The 17,416-nt window shown below is 45.4% G+C and overlaps 2 protein-coding genes across 7 annotated transcripts in view; one reads left to right on the forward strand and one right to left on the reverse strand.

Annotated features, from left to right (window-relative positions):
• Positions 1–17,045, reverse strand: part of Anapc5 (anaphase promoting complex subunit 5) — a 49,998-nt gene extending 32,953 nt beyond the window's left edge. For 2 of the 6 annotated variants that reach the window (XM_010604408.3, XM_010604407.2), the window contains exons 1-2: positions 4,203–4,571; positions 938–1,017 (exon numbers count right to left, since the gene is read on the reverse strand). In XM_010604408.3, coding sequence (XP_010602710.1) covers positions 938–1,017; positions 4,203–4,409 — 287 coding nt within the window. In that variant the 5' untranslated portion in view covers positions 4,410–4,571. Of the gene's footprint in view, positions 1–937; positions 1,018–4,202; positions 4,574–16,831; positions 16,945–16,965 lie in introns of those variants that run through there. The other 4 variants (XM_010604409.3, XM_010604410.3, XM_010604406.2 and 1 more) reach the window with 4 other exon arrangements.
• A 130-nt stretch (positions 17,046–17,175) lies between these two features.
• Positions 17,176–17,416, forward strand: part of Rnf34 (ring finger protein 34) — a 13,782-nt gene continuing 13,541 nt past the window's right edge. Inside the window, exon 1 of the mRNA XM_010604404.3 lies at positions 17,176–17,305. Coding sequence (XP_010602706.1) covers positions 17,300–17,305 — 6 coding nt within the window. The 5' untranslated portion in view covers positions 17,176–17,299. The remainder of the gene's footprint in view (positions 17,306–17,416) is intronic.

Consider the following 17,416-nt stretch of genomic DNA (forward strand, 5'->3'; position numbering starts at 1 on the left):
AAAAAAAAAAAAAAAAAAAAAAAAAAAAAAAACGTGTGCCACTATGTCTGGCTCTATAGATCTATTTTAAAGGTGATTCACAGATGTGTATAAAATGGTGGCACAAAAACTAAACTTCATTACCTAAAGTGTCACCCTCATATTTTTGCAAAACATTTCTATTTTCTTGGTCATAAAATTTTTAAAAGTTTATCAGCCCATAAAAATGGGATTGTCTGGGCCGGGCATGTTGGCACATGCCTGTAATCCCAGCACTCAGAAGGTGGAGGCAGAAGGATCTCTGTGAGTTTAAGACCAGCCTGGGCTACACAGTGAGTTCCAGATCAGTCTCACCTACATAGGGAGCCTCTGTCTCAAAAAACCAAATAAAAAAAAAAAAAAAAAAAAAAAAAAAGGGAGTATCTGCAACTCCTAAAAAGAATGAGATTGATCCATATGGAATAATTAGTTGTTTCTAAAAGGCTAAAAAACAGTATGCTTAAAACTATCATTTTTTAAAAAGTCATACACTGGGTACCCAGCTATGGTACAGTGACTGCCTTCCAAGTCCAAGGCCCTAGGTTCAATCCTCAGTACCGTCAAACCAAACCAAGCAAAGGTACTTAGGAAACAACCCTTAGAATAAAAGTAACTTTGTTAGTTTGTCTGAGACAGGGTCTTGCTATGTAGTCCAGGCTAGCCTCAAACTCGCAGCAATCCTCCTGCCTCAGCCTTCTGAGTGCTGAGATCACAGGCATGAGCCCACCACACCTGGCTGAAATACATTTTTTTTTTTGGTTCCAGGGATCGAACTCGGGTCCTTGCGCTTGTGAGGCAGGTAGCAAAACCACTGAGCTAAATCCCGGGCCCTGAAATACTTTTTTTAAAAAATTATCACATACCCTTTTGTAATTTTCAGCTACCTTGACACCTGTTACAGAAAAAAAACAAAACGTACCTGATTTGTACTGAATTTGCCAGCTGAGGACAAGAATCTTCAATCAGCTTGTACAGCTTAGACAGTGTAATATCTGGGCCCTGCATAAAGGAGAAATCAAAAGGTTACAGAGAAAGCTAGACACTGATACAGAACTGTTAGCAGCTGAGTGTGCTGCACACCTGTAATCCAGCACTCTGGGAAGCTGAAGCAGAAAGATGAAAGTTCCAGCCTAGCCGAGGCAATCTGACAAATTATTGAGACCCTGTCTCAAAATAAAAAGTAAAAAAAAGGGGCCAGGGATTTAGCTCAGTGGTTCTGCCATCTGCCTCACAAGTGCAAGGATGCAAGTTCAATCCATGGTACCAAGAAAAAAAAGTAAAAAAAAGGGCAGAGCGACAGCTTGGTGGGAAGGTCCTAGGTTCAATCTTAAGTAGAAGAAGAAAAAAAAAAAAAGGGAGGAAGTTGTTGCAATCTAGCTAATAGTTAAAACTACAAGTGGGCATAGTGGGGCACACCTGTAATACAGCACTAGGGAGGCCGAGGCAGGAGGATCGCCATGAGTTCAAGGCCCATCTGGGCTATACTGTGAGCTCAAGGCCAGACAAAAACTAAACACTATTGCTTCTCTGCCATTTGGCTAAAATCAAGTGTAAAACCAAACACTAAAAGTAAATATTTTTCAGACATTAGGTCAAAAGGACATATGACAGCTTCAGATAAGGCAACTCTGTAGTCCTACTTCTAGGGCAGTCATACTTAGTATGCACTGAAACAAAGAAAAACTGAACATGATCTGCAAGTCAAGAAGAATAAAAAAAATTAAATTAGGCTGGGTGTGGTGGCGCAAATCTGTAATCCCAGCACTCAGGAGGCTGAGGTAAGAGGATTGCTGTGAGTTCGAGACCAGCCTGGGCTACATAGTGAGTTCCAGATCAGTCTCAACTACATAGTGAGACCCTGGCTCAAAAAAAAAAAAAAAAAAAAAAAAAAAAAAAAAAGTTAAATTATGTTGCTTAGGCTACTGTGAAACATGGGGCCACAGTTAAAAAGAATATTCAAATGTGCTGACAGGGAAAGATCTCCAATACTTTACAAGAAGCTAAGGAAGGAGCATTTATTTAAAAAATAAATAAAAGCAGGCCCGGGATGTAGCTCAATGGCACCACACCGCAAGACCAAGGTCCTGAGTTCAATTCCCAGTGCCATAAATAAATAAGTGCAAAATGGGTATTAAAAGCATACATGCATCCACACACCTATAACAATAACATGTATGTAAGAAGATCCATTCAACAAAGAGATGAATTAGCTGGGGATTTAGCTCAATGGTACCACTGCCTGCCTCGCAAGCATAAGGACCTGAGTTTGATCCCGGTACAACAATAAAAAAAAAAAAAAGAACCTAAGAGATAAATAAATAATGATAAGCTCCTGAGAAACAACAGAACTGGAAGGCACACAGAACCATTACCTATTACTCCATCAACTTTTGTATTACTTGAAGGTTTTTGTTTATACTGGAAAAAAAAGGGGAAAATTGGCACATGCCTGTATCCCTAGTTACTTGGAAGGCTGAGGCAGGACGATCACAGGTTGGATCATAGCCTGGGCTACTCAGTGACACACTGTCTTTAAAAAGGGGTGTGGGGGGTTGGGGATGTAGCCAAACACTCTGCGGTTTCACAAAAAAATGTTTGAAATTTTCAAAAAGTCAAGTAAGTAAAGGAATTGAGACCTGGTGGAATGTTACTGGATGAACTCTATATTCATTTTTTAAAAAATTATAGTTAGGCAGGCAAAGAATCAAAAAGAATTCCAGACAGCAAAACACAGCAGGCACCAAGATGTTAGTATTATGATTTTTATTAGAATAATGGGAGAAAATGAACTTATAATAATAATGCTGCCAGGGCTGAGATACAAGTTACACAGATGATGACGACCCTTTTACTTAACTGAGCAAGATACACAGCACTATATCCTAAGTTAACCCACTGCCCAAGTCCCCTCCCCCAAAATACAGGTGACAAATCTTTTTAAAACTCTTTATAAACAATACTGAGTGGCAAAATACCACTCTAGAGCTGGGGATTTAGCTCAGTGGTGCCTCTAACTGCCTTACAAGCACAAGGACCCAAGTTCGATCTCTGGTACTAAAAGAAAGCAAGAAAGAGAAAGAAAGATGGATGCAACTCTAGGAACTAATTTTATTACATTTGCCTCTTAAGATCACATGATTTTGTAGCTAGGGTTTCAGCTCAATGGTGGAGGTCCTGCCTAGCATGCAAAAGACCCTAGTCAGTGATGGCGAACTTTTTAAGAGCTTTACACGATAACAAACAGACCTCGCTGCGGCACGTGTGCCATAGGCTGGCGACCACTTACCTAGGTTTAATCCTCAGCACTGTCTAAAACAGGATTCCCATAATTCGAGGGCCTAAGACCCCAGATGTCTGTTTCTGCCCCCTCTGTTTCTCAACAAACAACTGTTGATCCTTCAAGGCCCAGCTTAGCAACCCACTTTCTCTACATCCATCAGCCGCTAAGAGGGTAAATCACACTTCATTAACTGCAGGAATAACTACTTAGGCACTGCACCAGGCTTCGATGGTGAAGGGTGAAAAACAGGACAAGATACTACCGGGAGGAGATGGGCATCAATCCCATAATCACAGAAAAAAACTAGGGATAAACCCACAACTGAAACAGAGGAAGGCACATGGCTGGTGACAAAACACTAAAAGGAATATATTAGTTCACACTGATTGAGCGCTAAGTGCTAATAACCTATTTTCTACTTTTGTTTCCACCTTACGAAGAAAGTAGAGACCCGACCAAGTTAAGGAATTGTCCCAAGTGACAGCTAGTAACGGAGGAGCTACGACCCAGGTCTGCAAAATGAAACAAAACATGTATAGCGCCTAGCACGAAGCGTCTGCTCCGGGCTGGCTGCTAGTTTCCACCGTCACAGTAAGGATTCCGGCCCTCAGGTAAGGAGCTCGAATGACTCACGTCCGTCTACAGCGCCCAGCACCATGTGTAGCCCCAGTGAACGCAAGACGGGCTCTGAGGCTGCAACTCATTTACCAGGCAATCAATACCAGAGCCAGGCGCGAGCCCGGCCCGCAAAACAGCACGTATAAGCGCGAAGGGTACTGGCTGTCCCCGCTTTCCACGTTCATCCGGAGCGTCTGATGCAGCCCAAGTCCCGAGGCCCAGGGCGGCGGGGCGCTCCGCAGGGAACCACTCGGTTCGCGGAGGGTCGGAGCCGGCCGCGCCTCACCTGCAGCAGCGGCAGCAGCAACTGGTTAAGTCTGCGCCGCTCCATGAGACTGACGGCGCCCTCGCCCGTGCGGCCCATCTCGTTCAGCAGCACCAGCACCGCAATCTTATATGGCGTCACCCAGTCCTTGATGCCGAACACGTTGGCGTGCACCACCCCATTGGTCATCATGGGATTAAAGTAGAGACTCTCGTGGACGCTGGCCATGGCGCCCCCGCCCCCGGGACAAAGCCTCGGAGGTCCGCCGAGCCCCGCCGCAGCCTCGAAACTGGACCTACACTTCCGCCTGCCAGCGCGGTATCCCAGGAAACGGACTCTCACGATATACCGTCGACCAGTGATAGAGCACGTAGAAATTACAGCCAATCAAAACACCCATAATTACGAAGAAGCCGGGGCAAATATGGTGCACCAGAAGGCTGATTCCCTCCAGAAACTCTCGCTGGAAGAGAGCAGGTTCCCAGATAAGATGAACAGGGACCCCGCGCAGTGGCGTGGATACTCAGGGAAGTGAAAGAGCTAAATGCTTATCTGTTCATTGAATTTGAAAAGCAGCTCATACTGAATTTTAAATAATTGTGTTTTAAAACAACGAAATTATGGTCGGGGATTTAGCTTTGTGGCACAGTGCCTGACTCACAAGCTCAAGGTCCTGAGTTCGATCCCCGGTACAAAAAAAAAAAAAAAATTCCACCTTTATGTATCAAATTCTTTCGTATATTCGCGCCCTACATCGTTAAGCGAGACAGGAGACCGACAACTTCCCTGTGGGGCTCTCTGCTCCCACCTAACTGTAAAAGCCACAGCCTGGTGTTCAAAGTTCTCCAGAATCAATCCCCAGCCACTATTTCAACCTGATTTTTCACAATTCCCCTTCTGTGCCTCTCAAGACACTAAGCTTTCCTTTTTTGTTGTCGTGATCCTATTTGTTCAATGAACAATGACTACAAGTGTGGTATTAGCATTATATATTAGGTATTATAGATAATCTGTCCATAAAGAAGCTGTTGGTGGCATGGAATACAAGCTAACGCTCTCCTTTTGAGAACTCTCCACTTGATTTATGTATTATTTTGGGTTTTCTGAGGCAAGGTCTCCCTATGCAGTTCAGGCTGACACGATGTCTTTGTTGGACAGAGCCCAGGCTCCTTGCTAGAAACAGTGAGTCCTGGCATAGGTATTGGCCAAGGTAAAGACTGGGGAATGTTAGCGGGCAAAGGCGTCAGATTGTACTGGAAAAGGGACCCTCGATGTCGTGTTGGGACAGGGAAGGAATGGTATTTTTAAGACATGACAAGCAGGTAGGTCATTTAGTGATGGATGTGTATCTTGTACAGTGGACAGCTAATGTCCTACTATAGACTCGAGGCTCAGCTGCGATGTTCATCAAATTCTATGACTCATTACTCTTTATTTTTGTGTCAGCATATATATAAAGTTTGCCATCTCAGCTACTTATAGTGTACAATTCCATTTCCTTTCCTGGATTCACAAATGCACAGCCTTCAGTACTATCCAGTGTAGGAATGTTTTCACCATTCCAAAAGGAAGCCAAACTCCTCATCCTCCCTCTGTCCAGCGTCGGGCACCAGCAAGCTGCTTTCTATCTCTATGGGTTTGCCTACTGGGATATTTTCTACCGGTGGCATTTCTCAAACGTTGCCTTTTGGGTCTCTGTCTTCTTTAACTTTTGTGTGGGGAAGGGGACTGAACTCAGGACCTTCACAATGAGCTACACTCCCCGGGCCTTTTCCTTTTGTTGTGTGTGTGCATGTGTGTTTTAGATTTTTTGAGACAGAGTCTGGCTTTGCAGTTTAGGCTGGCTTTGAAGTCACTATGTAGCCCAGGCTGGCCTCAAACTTGAAGTGATCCTCCTGCCTCAAGAATGCACCACCATAGCCAGCTCCCTTTTTTTATTTTGACATAGAGTTTTGCTAAATTTCCAGGGCTAAGCTTGAACTTGCAATCCTCCTGCCTCAGCCTCCTAAGGTGCTGAGATTACAGGCGTGGGCCACCATGCCTGGATGTATTCTTTAATATTTTAAGGTTCATGCATTTGCAGCATGAATTAGTGCATCACACCCCGCCCCCACCAACTCCGGGATCATCCTCAGCCCCACACCCTTGAGACAGGGTGTCCCTAAATTTCTGGGCTGGGTTCAAATTTGTGACCCCACTGCCTGAGACTCCCAGAGTGCTGGAATTAGGGGTAGCACCGTTTTTCTTGTGGGCTAATATCCCACGGGGTGGATAAATCACACTGCTCATACCCCAGTCAGTGGGTGGACCTTTTGGGTATTTGAGTAATGATGTTAGGGTTCTGCACCTACACACATCCAGGTGTTCAGTCTGCTCAGCAGGCACAGAAGACAACACTGTGTAACAGAACATAACTTTTTTTTTAAAGCAAAACATTTATTGGTACATTTTAGGCACGCATAATGATAACACTCATCATGGGGAATCTGCACCTGTACGCGATACATTCCGCCTTTATTCCCATTCCAACCCATGTACAAAAGTGTTGCTTCCATTTTTCCTTCTATTTTCCTTTTTTTCTTGTCCCTTCCGTCCTTTCTCCCTCCTTCCTCCCTTGTTCCCCTTCCCACTTGAACATTTTCTTCCCATTTCCCAGTACCTGTCATACATTTCAGTCCTTATTTCCACTTTCAGTTTCTCACACCAGAGAAACAATGCAGTATTTAAACATGTGGGTCTGATTTATTTCACTTAAGAGTGTGGTCTTGAGGTCCAACCTTTTAGACAGAAATGCCTGAAGCTCATCATCTTCTTTATCCATTTGTCAGTTGATGGACATTTGGGCTGCTTCCAAGATTTAGCTATTACAAATTAAAACATAATGTTTGAGTGGTTGACTTTCAGCAAGAATGGGCAGGTGGCGCAAGCCTGTAATCCCAGCACTTGGGAGGCTGAGGCAGGAGGATACCATGAGTTCGAGGCCAGCCTGGACTACATAGCAACACCCAGTCTCAAAAGAAAAAAAAAAAAAGAAGAATGGGCTAGATCCTTCAAGTGTCCCTCAAAATACCTTCCTGCTGGCACATAGTAGATGATCAGTATGTTAGAATGTTTGGATTTTCTTGTCTCTTTAGATTTGCTATTGTGGATATTTCACTAAACAGATTCATACAATGTGTGATCTTTTGTATTTGGCTTCTTTCATTTAGCATGTTTCTGGGGTTCATACATGTCATAGCCTGTGTCAGAACTTCCTTTTTAATGCCTAAATAATATTCCACGGGAGCCAGGAATTTAGCTCAGTGGCACCGTGCCTGCCTTGCAAGTGCAAGGTCCTGCCTGAGTTTGATCCCTGGTACTACTACTACTACTACTACTACTACTACTACTACTATTAATAATAATAATAATATTCCATGGTATGGATAGACAACATTTTCTTTTCCCATTCATCTGTTAATGTGCATATGGGTTGTTTCCATATTTTGGATACTGTAATTGTGCTATTAGGAACAGTCATGTATACTTTTCTTTTTGCGTTACTGGAGGTTGAACCCAAGGAGCATTGAGCTTCATCCCCAGTCATTCAAGAAAAAATTTTTTTAAACTTTGAAATAGGGTCTTGCTAAGTTGCCCAGGCTGGCCTTCAACTTGTGATCTTCCTGCTGCAGGCTCCTGAGTGCTGGGATTACAGGTGTGCACCTCGTGTGAATATTTTTTAGTGAATATATGTTTTCTTTTTTTGTGTTTTTGGCAATGCTGGAGATCAAATTCAGGGCCTTGTGGTGCCAGGTAAGCGCTCTCCCAGTGAGCTATGCCCCCAGCCCCTGAACATGCTTTCAGTTCTCTTAGATACACATTTAAAAGTGGAGCCCCCGCCTGCCTCACAAGCACAAGGTCCTGAGTTCGAACTCCAAAAAAAAAAAAGTGGAATTTAGGGGTCACAGAGTGATTGTGTTTCAGTTTTAGAGAAACCATCAGACTGTTTCCCAAACTGCAGCATTCTCTACCCCACTAGCAGGGAACAATGTGGGATGGGGGGGCTTTACATTTTAGTGAGGACCAGGAACCCTGCTTGTGACTTAATCACTCACCATATTCAGCAATGTGATGATTATGAAATCGCTTAGGCAGGCATGGTGTTGCACGCCTATCATCCCGGCACTGGGGAAGCTGAAGCAGGAGGATCCTTTGAGTTCAAGGCCAGCATGGGCTGCACAGTGAGATTCCTATCTCTAAAAAATATATTTTGCTCATTTGAGAGAGATTCCTATGGTTCCTGATCAGTGTTTTGTTTAGTACTGCGTATCAAACTCAGGACACTGTGCTTGTGAGGCAGGTGGCAGAACCACTGAGCTAAACTCTTGGCCCTAAGTTTCCTAAATATTTCTAGCCTGGCTCCCTCTCTCCCCTCACCTGTAGAACAGCCCAGAGACAGACGTTTTGTGTTTCTTTCTCCCTCTCCATTTCCTTTCTGCCTCTCCCACCTGGCTCTTTGCAGTCTCCTCTGCCTGCCCTGGGTGACTCACCAAGCCCTCTGGGTCTCTCCGCTCCTCATGCAGATTCTCCCTGGCTGACCTCCCCGCTCACACCTGATGCCTGTGCAGCTGTTCTCAGGAATTCCAAGTCCACATCTGGGTGTCGCTGTGGTGCCTGTGCCCTGACCACTGCCCTGTGTGTCTATCGGCCACATCCTCCACCCCCTGCTCCTGTTCTGCCGCTTTTCGTAGCCCTAAGCCCATGTCCATCCACTTCTCTGTCCCCCTGGTCTCTCCTTTCTCAGGCTCAGCCTCCGACAGCTCTTAACCACCACCTGTTAGTTGGGTCCACTGCGGATCATGGTCTCTCCCAAGGACAGACCGTTGTCTTTCTGCACCATAAATTGGACCTTGTCTTTTTCTGTTTAAAATATTTTCTGATGGTACTAGGGATTGAACCCCAAGCTTTGCACTGAACTACATCCCAATGCCCCTAGACACCTCCCCCTTTTTTAAAAAATTTGAGATGGGGTCTGGCTGAGTTACTCCGATTGGCCTTGAACTTGTGATCCTCCTGCCTCGGCCTCCCTGAGTACTGGGATTACGAGTGAGCGTGCACTACCACACCTGGCTGTTGTTTAAAATCTTTCAGGGAAAAAAACAAAACAATAGCCAGGGTTGTAGTAGTAGCACTCAGTAGTAGAGCACTGCCCTAGCAGGAAGGCCCCAGGTTCCACGCTGGCACCCTACCTTTCCCCAAAATCAAAATTCAATCCACCCTTCCATAAAATAACTGGCAGAATTCAGAATGAAGCACTGTGATTCCCTACGTACTCAAAAGGCAGCATTTTAAATAGCCCAAAATTTTACCCTGAAGTGAATCATTTTAAAGCATTTCAAGTTTCCAAGGATATGTAAAAGTATCACACCAAGCAGCTACAGAACGGAGAAAACACAGCATCTCTGACATTCTTTGATAGACATCACTGATAGATCTCCTCACTCATCTGGCATCAGCTTCCAGGGCTCCCGAAATGTAAATGGCTGAAGTCAGGCTTCCCTGTGCTCTTCGGGTGTTCTGGCAGACCAAGAAGGTAATGAATGCACCTAAGCCTCATTTTAAAACCCATGATCAACATGTTCATTAAACCCCTAATTGTGTTGCTGCTAAGCCGTGCGGAGTGATTCACAGAGAGAAAGCGCCAAACCCTGCCCCTGTGCCCACTGTTTACAATCCAAGGCAAGACAGGCTGGCGCTCTTGCCCATTTACAGCCAAAATGGACAGATCCAGGCAATATGAACAGGAAGCAGCGATAAATAAACAAGGCAAGCATCCAGGATGGTGATATTCAAAGAGAGGCAACAGGAGAGTACTCTTGAAAATTCCAGTTCCAGGTTCTACTCTCACACCACCACTTCTTCCCCTACTGTCCATAAGGATGCACTTGGGAGGCTGAGGCAGGAGGGTCACCATGGTGAGGTCCAGCTAGTCTGAACTACATAAGGGGACCTTGTCTCAAAAAATAAAAACACTTAAACCAGGTGTGGTGGCACACGCCTATAATCCCAGGACTCAGGAGGCTGAGTCAGGAGGATCTTGGCAAGTTCCAGGCCAACCTGAGCTACATAATGAGTTCTAGGCCAACATGAATTACAAGTGAGATTGTCTCAAAACAAAATAAAAAATCATATGTGTGATGATGGTTTCTGCCGGGTTCAAGTCCCAGTGCCACCAGATAAAACAAATAGCATTTAAAAACCATTTCCTCCATGGGAGGCATCATCCTGCACATTATGCTTGTAGGTGCACTGAGCTGTCCCCACCTCATGAAGGGGGCTGCTAGAGTCCACTCTGCCAGTGATGAAATAGAGTTGAAGTAACTTGCCCAAGGTGACACGTCTTGTTAGTGGGAGAGCAGTTCTGAACACTATGCTTTCTGCCAGGTCTGGTGGCTACCTAGTGAGTTCAAGGCCAGCCTGGACTACATAGTGAGATCCTGTCTCAAAAAAAAAAAAAAAAGACACAAAAATTTTCTATTTTGGCCAGGCATGGTGGTGCACACCTTTAATCCCAGCACTCGGGAGGCTGAGGCAGGGGGATCGCTGTGAGTTCGAGACCAGCCTGGGCTACATAGTGAGTTCCAGGTCGGTCTCATTGAGACCCTGTCTCAAAAAAAAAAAAAAAAAAAAAAAAAAATTTCTATTTTGAGATAGGGTGTTGCTAAATTGCTAAATTGTGTTCTTCCTGCCTCAGCAACCAAGAGTACCACAATTATTGGTATGATCTGGGCTGAAGATTTAATTCAGTGGTGCTGCCACCTGCCTCACAAGCACAAGGTCCTCAATTTGATCCTTAGTTGCAAAAAAAAAAAGTACAAAAATTTAAACTATTGAAGAAATTTAAATGACAGGACATGTAGTTCAATAGGAAAACCCTGTCTCTTTTTTTTTGGTTTTTTGAGACAGGGTCTTACTATGTAGTTGAGACTGACCTAGAACTCACTATGTAGCCCAGGCTGGTCTCGAACTCCCTTATTTATTTTGGTAGCAGGGATTAAAATTAGGATCTTGCATTTTTGAGGCAGGCACAGTGTCACTGAGCTAAATCCCTGGCCCACTTATTTTTATCAGACACGGTCTCCCTATATAGTCCAGGCTGGAGACAGGGTCTTACTATGTAGTTGAGACTGACCTAGAACTCACTATGTAGCCCAGGCTGGTCTCGAACTCCCTTATTTATTTTGGTAGCAGGGATTAAAATTAGGATCTTGCATTTTTGAGGCAGGCACAGTGTCACTGAGCTAAATCCCTGGCCCACTTATTTTTATCAGACACGGTCTCCCTATATAGTCCAGGCTGGCCTTGAACTCACAGTGATTCTCTTGCCTCAGCCTCCCCAGTAGCTGGGGTCATAGGCCTGTGCTACCATGCCAGGCAACATCTATCTTAAGATGTCTCGCCACATCCAGTGGGTAGAACGGTGCACCTCCAAAAGATATGTCTACCCAGAGCCTCTATACATGACTTTATTTAGAAATAGTGTCTTTGCAGACTCAGCCACATTCCCAGCCCAGAGATGGCCCTGGGTTACAAGGGTGGGCTCTAAATCCAGTGTCCAGCGTCCTCATAAAAGGAGTAGCTCAGTGGTGCAGCGTCTGCCTGGTAAATGTGAGTCCCTAAATTCAATTCCTGGTACCACACACACAAAAAAAGAGTAGACACAGAGAAGACTGTCACAGGAAGACAGAGGGTGGTGTGATTAGCCACAAAGAAATCGTGGAGCCAATGGCAGCGGGAGGAGGCAGGAAAATGTGTGCTCAGCAGCAAGGGGCGGGCTCTGCCAACACTGCCATTTCCCACTTCCGGCCTCCAGAGCTCGAGCGAATTAATTTCTGTCCAATCCATCAAGTTTGTGCCAGTGTGATACTATTACAGGGAGCTACGTTAGGAATGGACACAGAGAAGGACAGAGCCTGGGAGGAAGTCAGCAGCCAGAGACAACAGAAGTGGAGAGGGAGGCCTCGGGGTGGAGGCGCGGCAGTCAGGCCTGTGGGACCAGCACAGCCTGAGGCCGCACTGCAGTCGCTGGTCCGAGCGTGGGAGGGTGAGGAGAACCCCTGACCCACGCTCCGCCCTTTCCAAAGCACCTGTGCTCTTTCCCGTCCCCTCTGCGTTCCCCATGGTGGCTTTACTAGCTAAGTGGGCGCACAGCTTGGCTGTAGTCTGGCCTGCCTTGTGCCCACGCAGACCTTGCTGTATAAATTATCCTTGATGAAGGACCTCGGTGACCACCCACTGGGGACCCAGCCCGTCTCTTTTTTTGTTGTTGTTTTTTTTGAGACAGGGTCTCACTATGTAGTTGAGGCTGACCTGGAACTCACTATGTAGCCCAGGCTGGTCTTGAACTCACAGTGATCCTCCTGTCTCAGCCTCCCAAGTGCTGGGATTACAGGCGTGTGCCACCATGCCCGGCCCCAGCCCTCTCTTAATAAACTTTTCCTGCTCTCCATCTCCTCTGTCCCTTGGAATTCTCTTGTTGATAATATTCGGGAATGAGCCCCGCACATCCCACATGTAGCAGGCTGCAGTTATATTCTCCCCAGCAGGGGAATCTCTTCTTCGCTACCTATAGGGAGTTCCCAACCTCCATGGGGAGGTTAATGTGAGTGCAGGCTTCCTGACCAGGACCTGACAAGGATAGACTTGTTTGGCAAGGTCTGTCTCTTTCTTAGAAGACTAAAACACAGGTGAACAGGGCAGGGCTGCGGACAGGAGGGCTGGCAGCTGCTCTAACCTCCACCACTGCTCACTGAGCCACAGGCCAAAGGGCTCAGTAGGGGTTCAGTTTCCCAAGCTATGAAAAGAAGAAAACCACGTCTCCATTCAGCTGAGGAGGCCTACAAAGCTGCTCCTACCTTCTTTCTTTCACTTCCTAGAAACCACATGAAAGCTCTGGTTGTTTCACATTCAGTATTTTTCAACCATTCAGCAAAGTTTAAGACAAGCTGCCAGTTTAAAATTATTATCTTGGGGCCGGGGATTTAGTTCAGTGGCACTGCACCTGACTCACAAGTGCAAGGTCCCAAGTTCAATCCCTGGTACAAAAAACAAAACAACAAAAAAAAAACCTAAACAACCTTGGAGGTTTGTCTCAAATTATTAAATTCATTATCTAAATTTTATCTAAGGTTACTAAAGTCATAAGACAAGGTACATAGCCAGCTATTTTTAGCCTAGGGCCTAGGAACAGAATCTCAAAGAGACTATTAGCCCAGGCTGGCTTCCAACTCTAATAAATCCTCCTGCCTCATCCTCCCAAGTGCTGGGATTACAGGTGTGGGCCACCACACGTAGCTCCTGGTGGCTTTAATTGCTTTTCTGTGGCTACTTTTTTTTTTTTCATGGTACAGGAGAATGAACTCAGGACCTGTTCCTGGCAGGCAGGCAGTGGAACCAATGAGCTAAATCCCCAGCTCAAACAGCATTAAATTTTTGTGTGGGAGTGTGGTGGGTAGCTCTGGGGTAGAGCACTTGCTTAGCAAACTCAAGGCCTTGGGTCCAAAACAAAAACAGCTTTTGTATGTTCTTCAGTGTGATTGTAGCAACTTTCTTGATTTAAATGATACAATTCAATACTTTTTAGTATAGTCACAGAATTGGGCAACATTCCCATAGATAACTTTATAACTTTTCTTTAATCATTCCCCAAAGAAAGCTATCCTAGAATTAGGTCTTTATTATTACATACTAACTCTGTGCCCAATTTTTCTACATGCTGTCTCATTATGTCTCCATTTAAAAGAATATTATTACATTCTTTTTAAAAAGGGATCTGTTTTTGTCAGTTCATATTTAGTGGTGAATAATACATTTGGATTTATTTCTACTATATATTTTGTGCTTCTTATGTTTAGATTGTCTTGGTTTATCAGATTGTAGAAATTGAAGTTGTATTGCTTCTCAGCCTTTTGGCTAAGATCTAGTGTTGGACTTGTATTTTTTAAAATATTTTTTTCTTAAATCTCTGAGATGATCCTATTTGATTCATTAATCTGTTAGGGTAGTGGATGAGCTCATTGATTTTTTTCTACTGTGAAGCCAGCCTTGTCTTCCTGAGACAAACTTTTTTTTTTTCCAGTACCAGGGATTGAACTTGGGTCCTTGAGCTTGCAAGGCAGGCCACCAAACTGCTGAGCTAAATCCCCAACCCTTTTTTTTTTAAAGGGGTAATGACTTATTTAACTGGCAGTCTGTAGAGGTTTCAGTTCACGATCTGCTGGCTCCAAAGCAGGGTGGCACATAACAGGAGAAACAGGTCCTGGTGGTAGAAGATAGCAAAAACAAGGGCAACTTGTTCTTGACTGTTAAAAAAAAATACACATGAGGATTTTTCACTTTCTGCCGTAGGGCAGGGCTGTAAAATGATGCAGGCTGAAATCCAGCAAAGCACTCTTAGTGGATGGAAAAAAATTATTAATCTTTCTGTATCCTTTTTTTTGTTTTTTTTAGAGACAGGGTCTCACTATGTAGTTGAGACTGACCTGGAGCTATGTAACCCAGGCTGGTCTCTAACTCACAGTGATCCTCCTGCCTCAGCCTCAGGAGTGCTGGGATTAAAGGCGGGTGCCACCACGCCCGGCTAAATATTTATTTATTTATTTATTTATTTTTATTAGTCCATAATGACTATATTCCTTATGAGGAGCTGGCACATGGACATAGCATCTTAATTCTTTTTTTTTTGTATTTTGGTACCGGGGATCAAACTTGGATCCTTGCACTTGCAAGGCAGGTGGTGGAAACACTGAGCTAAATCTCTGGCTCCCACTGTTCGTTATAAACACATAGAGAAATGAAAAAAATAATACTCTGATTCTTATTTAGTAAACTTCAATTTATTTATTTATTTTGGTACGGGGACTCAAACTCAGGTCCTTGTGCTTGCAGGGCAGGCAGCAGAACCACTGAGCCAAATCCCCAGTCCTAGTAAGTTCAATTTGGAACATAAAGAAAAGGAAGGAAATGGAGCTGGGAATGTAGCTCAGTGGTACAGTGCATGTGCAATGCTCTGGGTTCAGCCACTAGCGCTAGAAAAACACTCCCTCAAACTTCTCTTGGCAAAAAGAAACCACACTGTCATTGTCACTCCATTTCTCCCTAGCTCTCTACAGCTCTAGCAGCTTCTACTCTCCTGTACCCCTGGATTCATCTGTTGCAGATATTTCATATAACTGGAATTGTATAACATGTGACCTTTGGGTCTGGTTTCTTTCATCTAGTATACTTTCAAGATTCATCCCCGGCATAGCCTGTGCTAGTCTTGTATTCCCCCGCCCCTTTTTGAGACAGGGTCTTGCTATGTAGCTCATGCTAGCCTCTAACTTGCTGTGATCTTCCTGCCTCAGCCTCCCAGGTGTGTACCACCTCGCTGGGCAGTCTTGTATTCCTTTTCTGGCCAAATACTATCCCATTGTGTGGATGTGGATGCAAATTTTGTTCCTTGTTCTCTGACAATAAACATTTGGGTTGTTTCCACTTTTAGCTATTATGTATAATGCTTCTGAGAATATTAGCTTAGAAGTTTCTTTGTGGGCAAAATATTTCATATATATCTCAGAGCAGAATCACTGTGCCATGAAACAAAGCTTTTGTAAATAAGAATGGGAAGAAGGATTGAAGGAAAGAAAAAGAAGCAGGACATATCATGGACAAATGCAAATTCCTTATGATGAATGTTATCATTACACATATCTAAAATGTACCAATAAAATAACTGCAAAAAAATTGTTGTGCCTTTTTTGCGGGGGAGACAAGGTCTTGCTATGTAGCCGAGGCTGGCCTGCAACTCACTAGTCCCAGCGGCCTCTAACTCCTACCAATCCTCCTGAGCATTGGGATAACAGATGCATGCGAGCCGCCAGGCCCAGCCTTGCCAGGTGGTTTCTGAAGAGTTGCCAATGTTTACAGACTTACATTCCCACCGTTGGACTAAGGATTCCAAATTTTCCACATCCTCAACAAGATTTAAAAAAAAATTATTTTAGTCATCTTAGGTTGTAGTGGTATTTGTGGTTTCGAATTGCATTTCCTGGTGGCTAACGATGTCAAGCATCTCTTCTTGGGCTTATTTTAACTCGAGGTCTATGAAGGGAGAACTCTGGGTTTGTATCAGTAGTGAGACAAAAGGCTTTCTGTGAATTTTTTCAGTTCTACCCTGGATAAGAAGTTACTTTAAGCAGAATTTGCAGTGAGAAAAATGAAGCTGACAGGTTACATCAGCCGAAGGAAGTGGCCTGTTGTGTTGGAATCTGACACACAGTCCATGTAAACAAATCTACAGGAAAAACAAAACAACAAAAACAAAAACAGGCCAGTCTTGGGTCTTCACAAAGAGCGCAGTGACATCTTCGCGTGTAAAATTCAAATACGAGTTGAGTTAAAAGTGCAAAAAAGTAAGAAAATCAACTAAGGGCCTTCATCCAGTTCAGCTGGAGAAACCCAGACCTTAATTTACGCCCTCGCCTTTCTACACCCGAAGTCATTTCGGAGGGGTCACGCGGTTCTCCTGGGCCCCAGATCTCCGAAGGGCGGCGAGCGCTTCGGAAGGGAGACAGGCCCAGCTCTGAGCGCCAGAACAAAAGCCTGCAAACTAACCTCCGGTTCACACTCACCACGGCCCGGCCTGCCCCGGCGCCCCGGGAAGCTGACCCTCAGCCCGCAAGGCCAACTCTCCGCTGGAGGTGCCTCGGGGAACGCTGCGTGCCGTCGTGACCTCCCCACTAAGCGAAGCGGAACGGGAAGGTACCTCACATCACGGCCAAAACCGCTCATCTCCGCTCACAACCGAACCGAGTCCTCCCGGGTCCTCCGGGCGGAGCTGGACGCCCCGCCCCATTGCTGCATTTCATTGGCTATGATGACCGGCCCCCGAGTGTACGCTCCAGATTGGTCGGATTGGCCGCCGCTCAGCTTTCCACCTGGGGCGCGCGGCGAGCGTGACCACGCCTCATACGTCCGGACGCTCCGAGACCTCGGGAGGCGCCGTAGTTGCCCCGGAGAAAGGAGGAGGTCGGCTGTCTGGGGGCTGCTATGGTGCTGATTTTCCTGGCAGAGCCGACCGAGCCGAGGCGGTCGCGGCCATGAAGGTGAGGAGCTGGTGGAGCCCGGCAGGCCGTCCTTGCCTCTCCTGTCTCTCAAAGCGCCGGCTCGCCTCCCGCCTCAGCGGTCACCCCGCCGACTCCGCGGAGGGGGCGCCG

The sequence above is a fragment of the Fukomys damarensis genome, unplaced genomic scaffold (assembly GCF_012274545.1).
Source record: "Fukomys damarensis isolate Sample0158 unplaced genomic scaffold, DMR_v1.0_HiC HiC_scaffold_12, whole genome shotgun sequence".
NCBI classification, from domain to species: domain Eukaryota; kingdom Metazoa; phylum Chordata; class Mammalia; order Rodentia; family Bathyergidae; genus Fukomys; species Fukomys damarensis.